Below are 21,744 nucleotides of genomic sequence, written 5' to 3'. Positions count from 1 at the left end.
TGTGTTTCATGTGCTTTTTATTTGGCTCTTTTTTTTTTCTATTTGTTTTGCCCAATTCTTATATCTATTTAGTATTGATGACTTTTGTTTGTTTGTTTAAGACAGGGTTTCTCTGTGTAGTCTTGGCTATCCTGGACTCTCTTTGCAGACCAGACTGGCCTTGAACTCACGGAGATCTGCCTGCTTCTGCCTTCTGCCACTGCGCCTGGCTTGATGTCTATTTTCTAATGAGAGAGAGAAAGGTTGTGGAATTAGGTGGATGAGGAGGTAGGAAGGATCTGGGAGGAGTTATGGGAGGGAAAAACCATAACCAGAATATACTGTATTAAAAAATCTATTTTCAATAAATAAACCAAGATACATAGTTTATGTGGCTCTCCTACTTGAAGATGTAAGGAATCAAGCAAACCTCTATGAAAACTCAACATGTCTGTCACATAATTAGTAAAATGAACAAGCAGGTGCTATGATCCCCATGTAAGCAACATACATGCAATCTTTTAAGATAGCTGAGTTTGTTTCAGAAAATGCAATGAAGAAAAGACCTGAATAACTGGTTAGTCAGGATAGGCAGAAATTTGTAATGGGAGTAGAGGGCATTTGTGGGTAACTGAACTGAGGCAGCCTGCAAAACTATGCTGCCCCCCTGTGGGCACAAGCAGTAGGCCCTGTATGAGACAACAGCTTTTCCTTCTTGGTAATAATAATAATAATAATAATAATAGTAATAAATAAGACCTTTTACTTCTTAATTTCAAGTTGATGGTTGTTTCCTGGGCAACTAGGTTTCAACAAGAGGGACTTCGAAAGAAACCCTCCAATGAACCAAACAACAAACCAGATCACCTGGCCAAAGTTGTTATATTCACACTACCAGAAACTGTGCCCTGCTAAAGAAATGCACAAATTAATTTGAAAGGAGGAGCCCCATTCTAAAAAATGCTGGCTGCAGATGTGTTTACACTCAATCACTACAGAGAGCTTGGAAATGCCTTCAGGAAACTGCACGACGAAAGACTTTCTCTAAGTCTCAGTATACAAGAAGGAAAACAAACCTCAGTAAGAAACTGAATTTAAGCCCCTGAGTATTGCCTGTAAGTCAGTCTGAGAGATTTCTGTGTGGAGCTGAACTGTCAAGCCATCAACAAAGATTAACATTGGGCGGTCTCTGGGTGAGACTATAGCTAAGGTCCCAGGTGAAGACAGCAAGAGCTTTCAAATTTACAGTGAAAAGGAAAGCTTGATGGTCTGAGGAGATTCAGATGGACCCGAGGGTCTCTAACCACTAAGGAGCGGCTCGCTCGGGTATGGGCAGGAGGCGCAGACCCTGCGTATACACTGCATATATAAACGTGGCCGCCGGGTTGACGCCGTTGGCCAGAGCGGAGCTGCCACTTCTCACCGGCACCGAGGAGTGGAGGCGGCTGGAGGGCTGGGTGTGTACAGACCTATCGTGTCTACAGCAAACCCGCCTGCAGGCGCCAAAGCAGAGCGTGACCCCAAGCCCACAGGTGGTTTTGGTGAAGCCAAGACTAGAACTCAATTTCTTGCCCTTGCTCCAAGGCTTTCTGTTTGTTTTGTGAGCTTTGTTGTCTCCCGTTAGACTTCTAGTTCTGAAGTACTTCTGTAAACTCACTGAATTTTGTCTTTTAAATTAAAAGTGATTTTAAATTTTGGCCAATTTTTCTATTTGCATTCTTTTAGGGGAAGATTTAGTTGCTTTGACTGAGGACTTTTGCAAATTAATGAATAGTTGAGACTGTGATCTTGAAGTCACGCTGCTCAGGTACATTCTTTTATCTGTGTGGCTGGGGTTGCTACACCCTCTCCCACAACACACACACACACACACACACACACACACACACACACACACACACACACACACACACTGAGACAGACACTCACACACATGTACACGTTTACATGTTCATAATACTGCCAACAAAAGGCACACACATTATTGAAACATCAATGACTAGAAAGCTCATCAGTGATCGCACTGATTCAAATGATTCAAAATTTAACAATATTAAGTTGCCTTGCAGACTTACTGAATAGAGCTACAATTTCCTATTTTTAAGCAACAAAATTTAAAAAAAAAAAATCTAAAAACTCTTGTCATAATTTTACCCTTAAAATCACTTTCTTCTTACCTATTAGAATTTTTTATGTCAGAGTGAAAGGAGTTTTTTTTCTTTTGAAAGCACTGATCTTTTTCTGAACCCTCAACAGGTAAGAGACTGCGGAGTGGCCAAGTTAAAGGAGCACTCATTGGGGAGAGCACGCGAGTGGCTCGCGGTCGAGCGTGAGCCCAGTGGTTGGGTGTTTCCCAGCATTGACTTTATTACTTCAGAAATGCTCACTGACCCGGGCAGTCACCAAGGGTCTCTCAAGGAAGCCAGAAGTGTCTCAGGCCTGGGACTGGTGACTTGTCCACTGGAGCGCCCCGTCTGACAGAAAACAGTTCTTGGAATGCTCCTTCCATAGTTCTTGAAATAACGTGTTTCACATGAATCAGCTCATCTAACATTGAAAATGCTCTCTCAACTTTTAACCACGGCTTTCTTCTAATCATCCCAGTAACAAAAAGGCTGAACTGCTCCTGTGCTCCTTCAAAATCGTGCTACCAGCTGTGCAATGCATTAACAGGATTTGGGTGCCAAATTCAGGGGCCAAGAGAGCGCTTTACAGGGAGAATGAGGAACACGCTAATATGGCTGTCGATTTATGAAAAGCTAGTTTTACAGAGGGCAACCTGAGCAGAATTCTCATAAACCTCTGTGGCAGGATATGCACTGTCTAAATATGTTAATCCCTCAGTATATAACACAGGAGTCATTTTTGACCTGTTCTGAGACGTTCCTTGGGTGTCTTAATCCTCACATAGTACAAACCCTATAGGTACCTTTTCCTTATAAAAGTGTGTGGGTCCTAATTTGAACACGTGAAATTTGAAATGATCTAAATGATGCAAAAATCGGAAACATTGAACACTGACATCATTGGAAAATTCCACATATGATCCTATGTGAAACACTGCGGTCAAAACTCACTAGAAATATGTCAAACTGCTGTTATGCTGAGAATGTATGTGTACACACTGTAAGTAAAATTCACAATTAGAGTCGGATCTCAATTTCAGTATGTGTAAGTCATATTCTAAAATCCTTAAAAACAGTAACAGCTAACCCTGAATGCCAGAAGTGACCCAGTGGCGAAGTGTAGCAGGCACAAAGCTCTGGCCTGGATCCCAGAACTGCAACAACAAAACAAAGAAGATTAGAACCACTGACAACAAAATCCAGAACAGGGACTGGAGATTGGGCCCAGCAGTTAAAAACACTTGTTGCTCTTGTGGAAGATCCAGGTTCAGTTCCCAGCACCCACATGGTGGCTCACAAGCATTCAGCTGCAATAGCTCCAGTGCCCTCTTCTGAGCTCTGAGGGCACTGCATACACACAGTACACATAAGTAATTACAGGCGAAACTACTCTTAGACATAACATAAACCTAAGAAGTAAAAATAACCCCCGAACAGACATGACTAAGAATCCTGAACTTCTGATAAGGAACATTCAACCTGCACATATGTAAGAATGCTAACATGTACCTCACAGACCTTGCACAGTGAGGCATTAAAAAGACCAATAGTACAACAGAATGACTGTGGCAGCAATCTAACTAAAATGTATGAGTTGCTTGCTTATTAAGATTTTTTATTTAGTATTTTTGTACCTCAGATAAGAGCTAGTAACTAAAGCCCGAGAAAGGAAATCACTGCTAAAAGGGCCCACTATCATAAAATCCTCCAGATACCATTTGGAAACAGTCTGAAGATGCTCCTGATCAGTCGATGGTGTTTTTACTGATGCAGAACGAGCCACATACAACCAAGGGGAATGGGGAGCAGAGCTTAGAGAAGTTGAGCTCCAATGCTTTCTTGAGACGGAAGTCATTCCCAGCTCTTTAAGGAACTGTTTCGGGATTCAGGTTTACAGCAGCTGAACTCTTTTTCCCAGTATTAAGTCCTCTAAGGAAAAAAATTGCTCAGGAAGGGGAGAAGATGATGGTCTCATTTCCCTTCTACAGTTCTGAAGTTCAAGGTTCCCTCTCTGTGAAATGAGACAGGGAACCGATATCCTGAATCTGTGATTCATCTTTCTCTTCCTTCCCTAGAGACCTATCCAATCCTTTCCCCTTAAGCACTCCATTTCCTCCAGCTCTCACTGTGCCTTCTCAAAGCTGTTCCCTCCGCAGCTTACCATTCTCTGACTGCAGCCTGCTAACTGCTCTGGCGTTTTCACCAACCAGAGATTAAAGCCTAAGATGTATGCGCTGAGCTCATACCTGCAAACTCATGTATCAGCCTGAGTTCACTGGATTTTGAGAAAACAAAGACTTGCCACACAAGCGTGCCTGTGAAATGGAAGCTAAGAGTTGACTGGTACTCCAGCCAAGGACCACTCCTGGAGATGGCCTGGAACCCAGGCACAGAGGTAGCCTATGGCAGTTCAGTATCCAAGTGGCCTCCATAGTAATGGGGACAGGGACTGTCTCTGACAGGAACTGATTGGCCTGTTCTTTAATCACCTCCCCCTGAGGGGGGGTGGAACAGCCTTACCAGGCCACAGAAGAAGACAATGCAGCCACCCGTGATGAGACCTGATAGACTAGGATCAGAGGGAAGGGGAGGAGGACCTCCCTTACCAGTGGACTGGGAGAGGGACACGGTGGGGAAAAGGGAGGGTGGGATTGGGAGGGGAAGAGGGAGGGAGGTGCAGGGGGGATACAAAGTGAATAAACTGTAACTAATAAAATAATTAAATTAAATAAATCTAAAAAAAAAAAAAAAGACTTGTAAGCACTGCAGCAAGCACATTAAAAACACATTCCCCCGTGTTTCAACAGATGAGGATCTATCTTCACAGGCACAAGACACAAGGTCTTTTTGTTTTCTTCTTTAGATGGTTTAAAATTTCTACTTCAGTGGCACACATTTAAAACCTCAAGCTCAGTTCTGCTTCCTTGCCATCAAAAACACCTTAAGAGTGCCAGCCCACCCTTCTTATCACAGGCCATCCCAGGTGGCTGTGCTAGTAGTCCACAATAAGCAGGTTAAAGTCGCACACGTTCCTCCTTCAATACTATCCCAGAAACCCATGCCCTGTGCCCCAAGGTAACTTGTGCAAAGGGCAAGCACTGTGTTGATCCCGGAAGAATGAAATGAAGGGACGGTGAGTGTCAGAGGCAGTGGCTGGACCGGTGTAGGAAGACATGCATGACCAGCAGAGCTAAAACTGCAATGTGTGTGCTCATTGGGAGCTCAGAGAAGTGAAGTGGGGCTTTGGCCTGCCTTTGTGTTTTTTCATTATCATGTAAGAATATGGTAACAGCATATTTGTGAATCTTTAGTTGCCTACAGCCCAGGTCCTCTTCTGTGAGACTGTGGCCTTACCTAGTGGCTATGCTAACTAACACACTTTCTAGGAAGATAGCTCTAAATCTGGCAAGAGGTTACTGTAGTAGGACAGACCAAATATAGAAAGATGCCATTTACATGCAGTACGCGGCAAATAAAACGGAGTTACGGTCCAACAAACAGACACATCTAGTGGATGAAACAGGGAACCCTGGAAATGCAGCGGAGACAGGTGAGAACCATGTAAAAGTCAGCAAACGAGGAGCAGGGCTAGCTGCTTTGGGATGCCTACACAAACACTCCACAGATGTACTTTCTGCAGCATGTCACCATAAAGCAACTGCATTTTTGTTAGCCATTTCATTTTTGTTGAAGGCTTATAGATTATTGGTATTGTCAAATTCATCACATGTCATGAACAATGCAAGTTTCCATCTACTTTATGATCAAAAAAGGAAAGAGAGGATACCCTGAAACAAGAAAGGCAACTTTCAGAGCCAACTTTCAAGCTTTCAGGCAAGAATTTATATTTCATGCATCCATTATCATTCAAAGATAAAAGTAACAAGTCATAGAAATTAAGTGATTTACTAACATTAATTGCAAACTTAGTGAACATTTGATTTCCTAATCTGTACTTAATGATCTTTCAAAGTGGCCACAGGATAAGTGCCCTGCACGTGTCTGTAGCTTCCTTTCTCAAGAGACTGTGCCACATCACTAGGGCTTCTATGTGCCCTTCAAACTATCTGTCAGCAGTGGCAACAAGGAAAGTGGGATCAGGTGCCAGAATGAAAGCAAGAGTCCCGAACCAGACTGCTATCAGCAGTGGGAAGATGAAAACGGACAACGGCTCACAATGTCAGGGACATTTTCTACATCTAATATTCTACAGATGTGACTACTCTGCTCAAATAAACATAAATGATTTATCTGTTTGAATCAATGGGGGGGGGAAGGCCTTACTAGCTGTCCTCCTGTGGGAGCCTGAAGGACATTATTGCCAGAGCACTGCCCTTCTGGAATGAAGAAACTGTCCCCCAGGTCAAGGAGGAGAAAGAATCTTGATTGCTGCCCATGCCAACAGCCTTTGGAGCACTGTCAAACATCTGGAGTGCCTCACAAGAGGCCATCATGGAGCTGAACCTGCCAACTGGCAATCCCATCACCTATGAACTGGACAAGAACTTGAACCATGCAGCCCCTGGAGATGAGATGGTTCATAAAGCCATGGAAGCTGCGACTGCTCAGGGCAAGGTCAAGAAGTGAGGGCGAGGAGGCAGACTCCTACCCCGAGAACACCCTCCCTGCCTGATCATGCCTCCTGTACCCTTCTCCAACACCTGTCACACTGACTACATCGTTAGGATCTTCAGTTTAAGTTGTAGCGGCAGATGGGGACCCGTGGCTCCCATTCTAATTTTAGTATTTTATCCCCTGTACCCAGTCCCTTTATAGAATCTAGTCAGAATAACACCTCTGGGGGTGCAGGTTCTTGGTCCACATCCAGGGACAGCGCCTCTTGCCAGAGAGTTGAGAAGTAGTAATTATAGTCTGTTGTTTACTAAGGGTCTGCTTAGGAAGTGGTCAGGGAGGAGGCAAGCCGCGATATCAGCAACTTTTTATGAAAACATCCGATGCTACAGTTAGAGCACCACCTAGTGGACATTTGTGTGGCATACTTAATGGCCAGGTATTGAGAAGTTCTCTTTACAGAAGTGACCATTTATTAAAAAAAAAAGCAAAACCCGAAGGGACCTGCCCATCCCCTCTCACTTCATATGAAAATCTTTTTACCGTATCTGATGGTTATTAAGTCTATTAACTGTTGCCCTGTAAAAATAGTGATTTAAACACTGATACTATCTTTGAAATGGGAGAAATAGTTATAAATGAAATATCTGTTAAGGATTAGTATCTGGAACTTAAGGAAAATTCCTACAACTAAACAACGAAAAAAACCCACCTAATTAAAAATGGGCAAAGGACTTGCATAGGCATTCCTCCAGGAATTATACAAATGATCATTAAGCATGTGAAAAAATGCTCAACATGACTGATCAGGGAACAGCAAGAGAAAAATCACAATGTGATACAACTCTCATGATGGCTATCGTTAAAAAGAAAAGAAACTAGTAACTGGTACCTTCTGGCATAGATGTAGGGAAGAGGAAGACTCGTGCTGGTGGGAACATAAAACCGATAAGGTTGCTCTGAAGGCATTCTAGTAGCTTCTTAAGGAATAAAAACCAGAATTATCATATGATCCATGAGTTGATTCAAAGGAGCTCATAGTAGGAGGCCAAAGAAGAAAGCCACCAAAGCACCTGCTGAAGGAGGAGTAAGCGTGATGCATTCACACAGTGGAGGATTCAATTTCAAACAGGAGTGAGGTGGCAAACGTAGACCCGACGTACACACTGTCCCTCATGAGTCGTGAACAAATAGGTTAAGTACAAGTCAGTCAGAACAATACTGCAGGGTTCCATTCTTGAGAGAGGCTCAGGACTGTCACGTGCACAGATGAAGAGGAGCAGTGGATTTACTGTGGGTGCCTGTGGGGATTCCGTTTGGGGCGGTGAAGAGGCTCCAGACAGTGGCGGCAACACCCGCACAGCAGTGCGAATGTTCACGGCCCTTCCGAACCACACACACTTCAAGGTGGACATAAGAGTAAATTTCATTTTTGTGAAGCATAAAGATACTTATCAGTGTGAGGAAGGAGATAAAGCCTTTTTCTAAATTCGTGTGTGAGGTATGTGCATGCATGTACAGAGGCCAGAGGCTGATGTTGGCTGTCAGCTTCCATGTAAAGCTGCTGTTGAAGAAGAAACTGTGAAGGAAATGGAGGCACATTGATAGCTCTTTTATGTAGTCCTTTCCTGCTCTTCCTCGGTGTTTCCTAGCTCACATTTATCATCAGTTTATAAGACACAACCCAAAGAGCAAATTGCTCTTGGTAACTTCTGAGGTGCCATCAAAGGGTTAATGTCTACGTATAAGGAGACTGGAGGAAATAAGCAACACCGTGGTCCCTTTTGTCTTCAAACTAATAATGGACATGTGTGTATGTGGGGGTGTGTATGTGCGTGTGTATGTGTGTGTGACGGAAGTCTGCTTTCTCTGGAATCTGACCCAGATGAGAGAAACGTGCTTAAATCTTACGTAAATGCCCAGTTTGGAGGTATGAACTCTAACGTGGTCAGATGCTGGGGTGGTTATAAATTCTCTGTGGCCACCAGCAGCAGCCCAGCGTGTCTACAAAATGACACTGGACATGGCATACATGGGGGGCAGAAAAGGACTATTGATTCCAGTAAGAGCACTTCGCTCGTTTGCAGCAACTCACTCACGAAGGCCCTCTGTGGGTCTACGAAAGCCTGGCTCATCAACCGAGACTAACACAGCCACTCTGTTACAGGAAGTCCTGCTCAGTGCCTTTCTCTTCCAAAGGCTCTCTGTTCTCCTGCATCTTAAAGAAAGTTAAATGCTCAAAATGTATTTTTCCCCCCAGAGCTGAGGACCGAACCCAGGGCCCCAAGCGCTCTACTACTGAGCTAAATCCCCAACCCCTCCAAATCTATTTTTTAAGATTTCTCCATGAGGCTTGTAGTACAGCCTAATAAAACCAGATGAGAATACTGACATGTCAAGAAAAGCATTTCTTTTCTGTTTTTAACATAAAAAGAATAATCCAAGATGAAAACGTTGCCTAAAAGTGAAGGAACAATTTCTATGTCATAGTGGTCTGTTTTCATCAAGTTTTGTTTCTATTTAGTCTACCCTAACACTTAATCAAGACTGTTAAATCTTGAAGTCATAGAGCCCACCTACTACCATCTGTTCCTCCTGTATTTGACCCTGAAGTGAACCTTTACTATAACCCAAATACAGTTGAATAAACCAAGGTCTGAGAGTCTCAAACAGCGGATGGTAACTACTGCCTACAACAGCCCCTAATTTAGAATCTAGGGCCCCTCTTCTGTATTGCTAATGGGAAATGAACACTAAACAATTAAGGCAAGTTCTACAGTCTTCAAGCTTCAGACTCCTTTACTGTGCTGCAGCACCCTGTCAGGAGATCCATATAGATGCTCCCTGCGCCTGGACCATGCGAATGCTCGACAAGTAGGAAGCCCCAGCGCCTCCTCACACCATGTTCAACTCAATGCGGAAAAGTCTTCCCCTTAGCCTGCCAATCAGTAATAGACGGTGGAACCAACACTGGGCTTGGAACCTGCAGCCACAGGGTCAGAGGCTTTCCCTCCTCACTCAGCCTTTCTTCTTTTAGGGTATCCTTTATTTCCCCTTTTGATCATAAAAACAAGTCTGTGACTTGCTGCTGCTTCCCCTATGGTACTGGGCTGGTACGCTCAATGCAATCATTCAGAAATTGTCACTGAGCCATGGCAGTCCGACTGGTAGCTTAATATAAACCCCATTTCCCCCATCTCCTCACTGCTTCCGCATCGCTTAAATAGCTTGCATACAAAAGGCAGCAGAGAATCTAAACGCTTCCAACATGAAGCCCCTCTGTGACTTCTCTCCCTCTCATCACAGAATTGCCCATTGAGCTGGGATGATGAGTTCCCATGCCCACCCCTGGCTCACAACTTATAAGGTATAAGGAGCTGGACTTGAAATGACCTGTTTTGTGACTATATTTGTATTCAATGAGGGTTGTTCTGCAGGGTCCTTTGTTCAGTTTTAATTCAGTGCTGAGGAAAGTAACCAGAGGCCCTCGTGCTGCTCCTTTGTTGCCCACAGGGGGGTTGGGGTGGGGCTCTGCACCCACCCCAAGTCTTGCTCTAGACTTGTCAGACCAAGAGAAAAAAACTTAAAATGTAGCCTCTGGCTACAAGATGCACGGTTTGGAATTTGAGAAGCCAGGTCACACTGAAGTAGCGCTGACTGCAGAGGGAGACAAGGAAATGAAACAGTACCTAGAAAGGAGCTATTCTGCCCAAGGCGTGTTGTAGACCCAGGACTAGCTCCTGGTTTCACTGAGCTAGACTGCCCCTGGTCTCAGTTTCGCTTGGGATTGTGGTTAGGGCAGCCTGCAGTGGGAAGTGGTATCTCTGTCTGTTCTTCCACAAACCCTCGAGATGCTGGGCACATTATGAGTGATGATAAAAACCATTCTTTTTGCTATTAGCCAATAAATGAGTCCCTGTCATTAGATGCTGTCTCTTCCTTCAACCAATGAATACCTTTTTAAAAAGCTAAAGCTGGCCTTTAATCCCAGCACTTGGGAGTCAGAGGCAGGCAGATCTTTGTGAGTTCAAGGCCAGCCTGGTCTATATAGGGAGTTCCAGAACAGTAAGTGAAACTCTGTCTTAACAAACAAACACAACAGGTTAAAGCTAATCCTTGCTAATAAATTCACACAGAAACTTTAAACCCTTAGGGTAATTTTAAGATCTTAATAGTCAGACTATATGCCAGATTCTAAAACTAACATGAAGGAGCTGTCTCAGTCTCTTTCGGTAGTATGCATCTTTATGAGCAAAAGCTGGCACTTACTTGTGTTTTATTATCCAGACACACTGTCCCCATTAGTATGTTGTTTGTCTACCTTTTACTCAGACAAGGATAGTTCCTCCTGGAGTTATTACACCCTGAATTCTTTCAGTGACTTTTTCACTAGGTAGGGATCAAGCACCTCAGCTGAGCTTCTGGCTTGGAATATACGGACTCTATGAGTATGGTGTGGAGTTAGCTGTCTCGGGTTTCTCTCTCCATCACCTGCCCTCCACTCCTACCCTTTCTAGCATGCTTGGCAAGTACAGCGCTGAGCTGTGTAGTCTGGGTGCTGGTCCAGCAGGACTTGGAGCAGAAGGTTCGTTCCCCCCTGGGGCACAGGTCGTGGATACACATCACCAGCAAGGACAAGGCACTGGTGGCTTGTGTTTTCCTTGCAGTTGCCATACTGAGAGTTTACCATCCAGTCAAAAAACTCCACTCAGAGCTTCATTAGACCAATTAAGAGTGTTTTTCAAAAAGTCTTTATGATTCCAGTATCATAAGCTTTCCACATGGACTAATCTAAGACCCACTGCTCATTACAGATATGGGCCTTGAGATGACCAGTTGGCTTAGGACTGCTCAAAGTGTTTAAAACAGCAACGAAGCAGAACCCACAGAAGAAGTTCCTAACTATAGATAAACTTCTTCAGAAAACATTTCTCAGAATAAAGAGACACCTCAGAGGAACAGTGTTCTGCTAAGGTAAGTGTCACTGGCTTTAACTAGTGCTGCATTACAGTGAAACTAGACATGCAAAGCAAGGCACAAATCAGCTGCAAGTTATAGAATGTATTAACATAGTGTACATTAGTCAGGAGGAACACAATTAGCACAATTTTAAAGAGAAAGCAAAATATAGGAACATTATGTAAAATTAAGTTTAAGAAAGAATGGTGCAATCGTACAACATGAGTTGCTCATTCCCTCCTTCTGCCACTGTCTGCACTGAAACAGAGAACAGTCACAGCAACAAGCAAATCACCTTCCCTCTGACCCTTGTTCATACACACACACACACACACACACAGTATAATGAAACTTGCATGGTGGTGTATACCTAAACTCCTTGCCCTTGAGAAGTACAAGCAGGATTGGGAATTCACTCAAGAACATCCTTGGGAACACATGGATTTGAGGTTCACCTAGGCTGCATGAGACCCTTGTCTCAACCACCCAATCAACCAACCCACCCACCCATCCCCATCACAGAGCACAAATAAAAGTTCCAGTAATTCTTCTGAGTATAATATTCTTTGGCACTTGCTGCTTGGTTGCATTTATATCTATTCCATTTCACTTTCTTAAAGATGATTCAACACACAGAACTTGTACAACCCCAAAAGGTTTCCAACTCATTCAAAGTGTTATAGCCTACATTTTGAAAAAAACAAACAACAACAACAACAACAACAACAACAAACCATTTACAGGCTGTTGTGGTTTAAATAAGAATGACCCGGGAAGGTTCACGTATTTGAATGCTTAGTCACTAGTGCATGGGACTGTTTGGGAGGATTAGGAGATGTGGTTTTACTGGAGGTGGACTTTGAGGTTTTAAAAGGCCACGCAAGGCCCAGTATCTCTCTCTGCTGGCAGATCAGAGTGCAGGTCTCAGCTACTTCCTTCCTACCGCCACCCTCCCTGCCATGATGGTTATGGAATAGGCCTCTGAACCTGTAGACGAGCCTCCAATTCAATGCTTTATTTTTAAAAAGATGCCTTGGTCATGGTACCTCTTCATGGCAATAGAACAGTGACCACACACAGGCTGTGGCTTTCTTCCAGGCTCACTTTTGGCTGCATCTCCTAGTCTCCTAAGAATACATTTGTCTCTGGCTATTTGTGGGTGGTGGTCAATGTTCACTTGAACAAAGATCATCCTAGTATTATACCCAACTCCATTTTCCTTAGACTTGGTATTTTCATATTGGAGTGTATATTAGTCTGTTTTTTCCTTTACTACAAAGTATCACAAGCTAAATACTTCATGAGAGTTTTCTAAGTCCAGTTTGGAGGCTGGCAGCTCTATCACCATGGCCACAGTCCTGTTCTTTAACAACTCTGCAAAACAAACACTGATTTTTTTTTTTCCTTAAGGGAAGTCCCCCAGTAAACTAATTGCCTTTGAGTAGATTCTTCCTCTAGAAAGTTGTATCACTGGGGAACCAGGCTTCTAACACACAAACCCCTGGGGGGGGGGTAACTTAAGTCATATCCAGATGAGGACAGGGTGGACACTTCTTTGTTCTTGTTAGGCTAAGAAGACAAGAGTCAGAAATCAGACAATACAGAAGGGAGAGCATAAATCAACTAGTTCAGAGTTTGGTGAGAGCAGCAGCCCCTGGTTCTTCCTGGTTACACGTGACACTATGAGCTCTGACTACAAAGTCATAACCAATACAAACCCAGTGATCAAGCAAACATATACAGTGGTAACAAACAGAAGATGGAGAGATTTAACAGCCAGAGGACCAGATGTCTGCTGTGAGATAATGTCTTCTAGCTATAACAGGGATTCTATACCCATGAAACCTCAAAATTATGGTCACCCAAATAAGAACTGAAACATGACAATATCAACTGACATGCTAATACAGAGGGGAGAAATCTCACAAGGCCCCATCCCTAGATGAGGAGCTTCAGGAAATTATGGCTCCTGAGAGGGGAAAATTCAGTCTTTTCCAGAGATGAGCCACTATGAGTTATGTAATTCCAAGTGCTCAGACCCTAAACACAAATGCATATTAGCCAACACTGATGGACTCACCAAGGTGTGTTTATCTAGACACGTATATAACAATTAACAAAAGGGGTCAGGGCACAGGAGGAGTTAGAGGGGAGAGAGGTATAAATGATGATGTAAATACGGTATTCATGTATGAAATTCCCAAAAACAAAATATGAAAAATTGGGCTAGAGAGATGGTTGCCCTTCCAGAAGACTGCAGGTTCAGTTCCCGGCACCCACAGAGCAGCTCACAGTCATCTCTAACTCCAGTTCCAGGGGACCCAATGCCTTCTTCCGGCCTCCACAGGCACATGGTGCACAGACACACATGCACACAACACACCCATAGACAGGAAAATAAGTAAGACCACAGCAACTTAAATTAAAAAGAAGCAGCAAACATTTTATTACTGAGTCGTTACATCTTAAAAGCCATGTTGTTTTTAGTTCTATTTTCTCTCCTGTTAGCTTGAAAGGAATTTTCTAAGACAAAAGCTTTCATGTTTTCAGCCTTCATAGTTTTTTCTCATACTTGAACCTTATTTAATAAATAATGATTAAATCTATTAGAATGAAAGAGCTTTCTTAAGACCTTTCAGGAATGTCCTTGTAAATGAGGTTATTAATCAAGCTAAGTGTGCCAACCATATGATCTTATCAAGAGCCAATTAAACAGTTAAAACCAATCCAATTTGTGATCAGAGACCAGCTGTATCAACCTAAGCTCATACCTTTAAACACTTGTAAGTTTCCTTAGGTCCTTCCTCTAGAATTAGGATTTTTTTTTTCTTTTCAATATTTAGTCACTATTTCCTACGAAGCAAAGTGTCATTTGAAGAAAATTTCCAAAAGCCTACTCAGAATTTTCAGAGCAGGAAAAAAAAAAAGTGTAATGTTCAGACTCTGGTTTCAAACTCTGGGAGCTTCTTTCCCTCCTCCCAGCCCCCACTATAGATGTAGTCCAAACCAAATGCACATCCTCGCCTGTTTAAGAGTCCAAGATCCAATTCAATTGTGGGGAAAGTCCTGTGTTTGGCCAGTATTGCCTATGAATGTGATGAGGGCCCAGGGGACCAGGGAGGTATTTCAACACCTTGAAAAAAGAATTTTCACTCTGCTTCCATGCTCTTAGCAGTGAAAGGCCTTTGGCTCTTTCTCTCAGAGAGGGTGTCTTGGCCAGGGCCACAAACTTTGTCATAATGCGCAGGTAACAGCTTAGCAGGCTTTAAAGAGGCATAAATGCAAAAGTATTAAAATTTCTGCTCTGTGTTTTCACTTATCAACTGACAACTCCAGACTCAACTTGAAGGATAAATGTCTGCGAGAACCAATGCTGGGAAATCGATATCGATCAACAGAAGGCCTGGGTTTCGGGGGGCTGGGGTGGGGCATTACCTTAATATTAAAAACAAAAGAAAACAAACAAAAAACGTTAAAATAACTCATCATGACCAGTGAAAAGGACTTGTCAGTTAGAGGTGCACAGTAAGAAGAATCGTGGAGGAGAAGGCACCATGCTCAGCCGTGGACCAGAAAGCTAGAGATAGAAGACTGAAAGCCTAGTTTGAAGACACAGTGAAATACACTGGCTATCTCCTTGTTCTGGGCTTTCAGGCGCTCTGAAATAATGTGTCCATGAAAGGATTACAGCAGAAGAGTTGGCTGCATGCTGGTATGTGAACACGGGGAAAATAGGAGAGAAAAGAGGAGTCAGAAAGCAGTGCAGCATTACAACCTTGGTGTTTAGCCCTCTGGTTCATGCTTATTTCCTTATTTGGAGACAAAAGAGAAAGACATTCATTCCCCAAACAATAGGAAGGCTGAGACTCTGCACAGACAAAAGCAGATCTGTGCAAAACTGCAGAGATTAATACACAATGTTTGCAAATAACTAAAACACAAGTAAAAGAAAATAATTGGGAACATTTCTCTCTGTGTGTACTCATGTGTTTGCCATCTACCCTTCAGGGTGGAGGTAGGTTCTCTCACAGGCCTGTAGCTTGCCAAACAGCCTTGGCTGACTGGCTAGAAAGCCCCAGGGGTCTGCCTGCATCCACATTCTCAGAATTGGGATTGCAAGCACGTGCCACTATGCCCATCTTTTTATGTAGGTTCATGTACTTTCCTGACAATCAGCTCCCTAGCCTCTACAATGTCTTAGTGACTTTTTTTGTGGTCTACAGTGCATTTTCCATGGTTCTGCAGGATAGAAGGCTATCAGCATTACTCCTAGGTCTCTCTCACAAATATATACCAAGGGAGGCACAATCAGGGCTACTTTGAATTAAAAGTTATGAGCATCACACTTTAAGATGAAGAACAAACTGTTTGGGAGTTTATTCTGGTTTTCCAAACCAGGAAGTTTCAGAAACTAAAATTCTGTTTCACTAGAATTCTGAATTACTTTAGTGGTTTAAGAAGTTGGAGGCAATGACATTTGCAGGTTTTACTACAATTGAAAAGAAAATAGATCACTCCAGTATGAACACATGTTTCTGGGAGTGTGCCCTACTCAGGGGTGCTGGCCACAGGTAGCACTTTTCTTGTTACACCTGAGGATCAGCTCCAATACTATCATCAGGCTTGATGAAAGCCTGGGAAAGGCTCCAAAGTGGGTATGACTTACCTCACAAAATTAAGAGTTCTTTAACAGAGAAACAGACAACTTGTGCAGGCTACATTTTTGACACAAGCTCTGATCATCTAGAAAAAGGGAATTTCCACTGAGAAGATGCCTTTGTCACATTGGCATTTTCTTGATTAATGACTGATGTGGAAGGGCACAGCCCACTGTGGGTGATGCCACCCCTGGGTAGGTGGTCCTCAGTGGCATAAGAAAGCAAGCTGAGCAAGCCATAGAGGACAAGTCAGTAAGCAGCACTCCTCCACAATCTCTGCTTCAGCTCCTGGCTCCACACTCCTCCTCCTCCCTTTCATGACAACTTATAAACTATAACATGAAATAAACCCTTTTCCTCCCCAAGTCGATGGTGGTCAAGGTGTTTGTCATAGCAAGACAAAGCAAAGTAGCTTTATCATTTTAATTTGTGTCATAATGTATCACTTTATGAACCAAAGGAACTGGGCTATGCTCTTACAGTGAACACCGACTCACATACTGAATGACAATTTACTGGTAGCAATTTGAAGATGTCCGATTAAAAAAAAAAGTCACTGAACTAATATACTTTTATACCAAACAAACAATAAATAGACAAATTTCAATTATAACATCAGGAGAAATCTGTAATGACCAGATAAACAAAGAACATGACAGTTGTGCTAGACTTAGCTGACAAATTATTTAGAGAATTGTGGTCCTTACTATTCTGATAATTTTAAAGCAGCATACCTGACTGCCATCAAATCACAACATGCACTTCTTCGTAGAGACAACATATTTACTGGACATAAAATGTGTGTTGGTAGACACTTATCTTACCCTTGCTAGTATATAAGTATAAGAATAAAATGATAGGTGTTTCTTCCATCTCCTGTGCTGGTGACATATGTAAAACTTATTTTATTGGGTAGCAAACTGAATATAAGACATGAAGATCTACAGAGCAGATGTCGTATTGTCTTTGGTCCTTATTCTGACAAAAAAACAAAGCAGGTATACTTTTTAAGCTTCTCTAGGGTAAAGTTAATTTTTTCCAATGTTGTATCTGTTTTGTTATGCTGGTACCCACAACACAGTCATGAAGCCACAGGCATTTTACAATGTCTCAAGTATGCAATATATTAAGAATTTAGTTTCTAAGAATTATGAAACAACAAATGGGTACAGTTATGGATTAAGAAGGATAAACAGAGAGATATAATAGTAAAAATTCCAAAGGCAATTGTCCAGCTTACTATTTTTTTTTAAGATTTATTTATTTTATGAATTAGTGCTTTATCTGCATGTACACCGGCATGCCAGAAGAGGGCATCAGTTCACATTATAGATGGTTGTGAGCCACCATGTGGTTGCTGGAAATTGAACTCAGAACCTCTGGAAGAGCAGACATTACTTTTAACCACTGAGCCATCTCTCCGGCCCCCAGCTTACATCCTGACAGCAAGTAGTTAAGTATTTTACTGTGTTTGTAGGAACTTTGCATTTTAGCGAGACACAGGCCTCCGCTCATTGGTTGGGGCAAACCTCTGCACCCTGAACGTAAACCGTAATGAGACTATTCAGACCAGCAAAAAATAAGCTGTCTTAAAAAGACCAAGAAGCCAGAAATTCTTATAAACCTTAAACAAATCAAAAAAATAAAAATGAGTGCTGAAAGTAAATTCTGACACGCCATATCATAGTTTAACCAACTGCTGGGGATTTCTCACTCCTTCCCTTGGATTATTAACAGCATCTCCATTCAGACACACATCCTCTGAACTTTAGCTCAAAGGCTGTTTCCTACACCCCTTAATTATCCTCCACAGTCAACTCTGATTCATCAGACCTCTACTACCCTCAAAATTCATATCTGCACCTGTTAACTTTCCCTGCAGCAGAAAAGAGATCATGACACAGAAGCAGCTCTCCAGAGAGAGGTATGAAGAAGAGTTCCTAATCAGCTCTGCTTAGACTATTATACAACGGCCAAACAACACTAGCAGCAGACAGGCTGTGTCACCAAGACATGACATGACTCCACAGTGAACTGACTTTGAACCCGCTACAAAGTTATTCACATCTGCCAAGGGAAGGTTCTGCATACCCACCCATCATGCAAACAACGTTTTAAACAGAAGGAAAGCAAAACAACAGGGTGACTCACTCCACACTCCCAGTTCTATCCTGAAAGGGAGGCTATGAAATGATCTGGTGATTAGCCTAGGGATTTCCATAGTTTCATTTTCAGAACCTCTGCATAGTGTGAAAAGTATCAGCCAGGCTCTAATTAGATCCCAGCACCCAGACCTGCTGAATTCCTGACAGAAAAGCTTGCCATTCTAAGTGTTCTGTGGGTTGGTTTTACAGGGCTACTTGTGGTTATTGAAAATCATCCAGGTTGGTATGGTAACTTGGTGGGTAGAGGTGCTTAGAGCCAAGCCTGAGAACCTGAGTTCTATCTCCAGAACCCACTCCCACAGCTGTCCCCTGACGTCTTTCTGTGCATTGTTGTAAGCATATACAAAGAATAAATAAACATAATGAGAACTAACAACATAAATTGGGAGAAAAAGGTCCTGTGATAGTGGTAAAGAAAGTAATGACTTCAACTCACTTCATTATTTCTATTAGGTAAAAAAATAATAAATTACTGTTTATCCAAAGAACACTTACCTCATTGTCTGACTCCACAAGAACTTGATCATATTCACTAAGTGCTACTAGAAACATGATCGAGGTGACATTCTCAAAGCAGTGTATCCATTTTCTTCTCTCTGACCTCTGGCCTCCTACATCGACCATTCTGCAAGGTTAACAATATTTATATTAATAATATAAAGAAAAGCTTAAGAATATCAATATGAATAGTACTTACAAACTAGGGAAAATCCACTACTTGAAAGACAATGGCATCCAACTCAACTAATGCTTACTGACTATCTATTAATCTTCTGTTACCTAACAGAAATAAGACATGGTAGGTAACAAATCACTGTGGTTACTGGGAAGTTACTGATATGAGTAAAAACTGTAACTATGAAAAAGCTCCTTGTTGGAGTGCCGAGCAGCTCAGTATTTTATTAAATTACACACTGCAAAGGCAAACACAGTGTGCTTTTATGTTAAGCCCAAATACAAATAATAAATTTCACTTTCATTTCTCAGATGCCAGTGAAGACCCTCCTGTGTTACTTGAGGTGCCGGGAATAACCATGGATACATTAAAGGATACAAGATGCCATACATTTCCATACAGGGAGGGTACCAAATATAAGTATGACCCTGCTTATGTCCCTCTGTAGGGTAAGAATTTGGGGCTTTTTCTTTCTTTCAATATTGTCATTAATTTAGCACATAGCCCACAGTATCAGGCAACAATAGGACAATCAGCCTTGTATCCAAACCAACTTGCCACCTTGATGGAAACAAAGTGTGGTGCAAGACATCAAAATGTTACGCACTGCCACACGGGGCATCATCTGACCCATTTCCTGCGTCTGTACTTCGTTATCTGCAGACACCAGCACTGACACCGACGATGGCGTGGAGCCGGTGTGCACGTATCTAGCAGCTCTCCCAAACTGCTGAACCCACATCTTAACTGATGCACCCAACATTCAGAGGAAATAAGTCTCAGAAAATGAGAAAATTTCAGTATGAAAGTGAAAAAGCAGTGCTCTTTAAGAATGTACAGAACACTGTGCCTGCTCTAGTGTTTTCCTGATCCTCCACACTAAATCTAAAGGAAGAACTCACAGGAACTTCTGCTCTTTGGTTTTGCACATGTTTCTGTGTGTGCATATATAGTGTGTGCACACAAGTGTGCGTGTTTGTGTGGAGGACAGAGGATGGCCATCAGGTGTCTTCCTCTAGTCCTCTTCACCTTGCCTTTTGAGATAGGGTGAACCTGGAGCTCACCAACGGGCTTTACTAGATGCCCCTAAAGCCCAAGGGACTTTTCTGTCTTTTCACCTTCTGTTCTCTGGACCTTGGGTTTAGGGCACATACCACCACACCTGGATTTTTATCTGGATCATGGGAAACCACAAGGAAAGAACTTTATTGACTGAGCCATCTCCCCAGTCCATAAATCAAGGATCATTCTCCCTGCTACTGTTAAAAGGCTGCAAAGGTACAGAAGTGAGATCAATGGGCCAAACAGTGGGCCCACGAGACCTGTGAGGTTAGGGCATCAAAAATGAAGCTTTTAGGTGTTCAAGATGTTAAGATGCTTGCTCCACCCCAGTGCCACTGTGTGGAAACATGCTACTCATTTACATGGAACTCCAATTCGAGGAAGCCCTGCTTCAAGGACCCAGTGCAATACATCTGAGAATGACAGGAAACTAGACAATGAAGTCGTTACTTCCATTGTAGTGGCAAAAAGTATCCTTCTACACCAGTGCATAAAATGTGTCAAGAAAAAAAATAAAATACTAAACTGCAAATAAACCAATGTGAAAATCTCTAAGAACTGTGTGTTGTCTGAAAATTTTCTGTAGTATGGGTATAAAAGTAAATATGAACATCCAGATGTTGTAAACTCAAAGTATGTAGTATGGAATGCTGGCCCCAGGAAGCATGATGGTTACCTTAACGCACCCATTACAGATTAAGAAACCAGAGTCTCACAGCATTTTCAAAGTCCTACCTACTTCACTGTCATGTGCTTTGGAGCAGTATATAGTCACAAGATTACACCACAGGTGCAAAGAATGACTAGAGTAAAAAAAGAGACAAACAAACAACACAACAGTGGTGCTTTGGCAAGAAACAGCAGAGCACATGTCAAGGAGAGCCCCATGGTAGAGGCATGAGGCAGGGCACAGGAAGGCTGCTTCACCGCCTCATGCACAGGCCCATCCTGAGTGAGCAGCTCAAGACTCAAATCTGAGGCATCCATGCGTGGCTCCTTTGCTCAAAGCTCAAAGTGGTTTCCACTCCAACTAAAACTGCGATTAAGCGACCATGAAATAGTACAGTAAAAATGCACTAGTACTGTTTTTCTCCTCTTAAAAAGTGTTTCAGTTGATGTATTAGTACAAACAGCAACAGTGGACAAATAATAAATTTCCACCCTACTCTGCCATATCAACTCATACTGCTAATTACCCTACTTGTAACATGACAAGTTTTGAAAAAGCTCAAGTATTTTACTGTGTAAAATACAACAGCACGCCCTTGGAGAATTTGCAGCGGCGCCATGGAGAAGAGTCAACATGGAAGGTTTCAATGGCGTGCATGGTGGTTCCTGTCTAGAACCCCAGCAGCTGGGAGACTGAGACAGGAGGGCTTCCAGGTCGGTCTGGAATACAGAGTCAGACCCTTTCTCAGAAAACAAATCAAGTTTCTAAAATATATATAATTGCTGTTACAGATAGGATTATATGACCATTTGTATTTTATAAAAATTCTAAAAATACAGTGTCCTCGGATAGAATTTTACACACACATAGACACACA

The 21,744-nt window shown here is 42.5% G+C and overlaps 1 protein-coding gene across 1 annotated transcript in view; it reads right to left on the bottom strand.

The window, feature by feature from the left end:
• Gnaq (G protein subunit alpha q) overlaps positions 1–21,744 on the bottom strand; it is a 230,554-nt gene that overhangs the window by 20,311 nt on the left and 188,499 nt on the right. The window contains exon 5 of the mRNA XM_021659255.2: positions 18,955–19,084. Within this exon, the coding sequence (XP_021514930.1) occupies positions 18,955–19,084 (130 nt within the window). The remainder of the gene's footprint in view (positions 1–18,954; positions 19,085–21,744) is intronic.

The sequence above is a fragment of the Meriones unguiculatus genome, chromosome 1 (assembly GCF_030254825.1).
Source record: "Meriones unguiculatus strain TT.TT164.6M chromosome 1, Bangor_MerUng_6.1, whole genome shotgun sequence".
NCBI lineage: Eukaryota > Metazoa > Chordata > Mammalia > Rodentia > Muridae > Meriones > Meriones unguiculatus.
The sequence above is the reverse complement of the archived record's forward strand: the minus strand, read 5'-3'. Positions and strand labels throughout refer to the sequence as shown.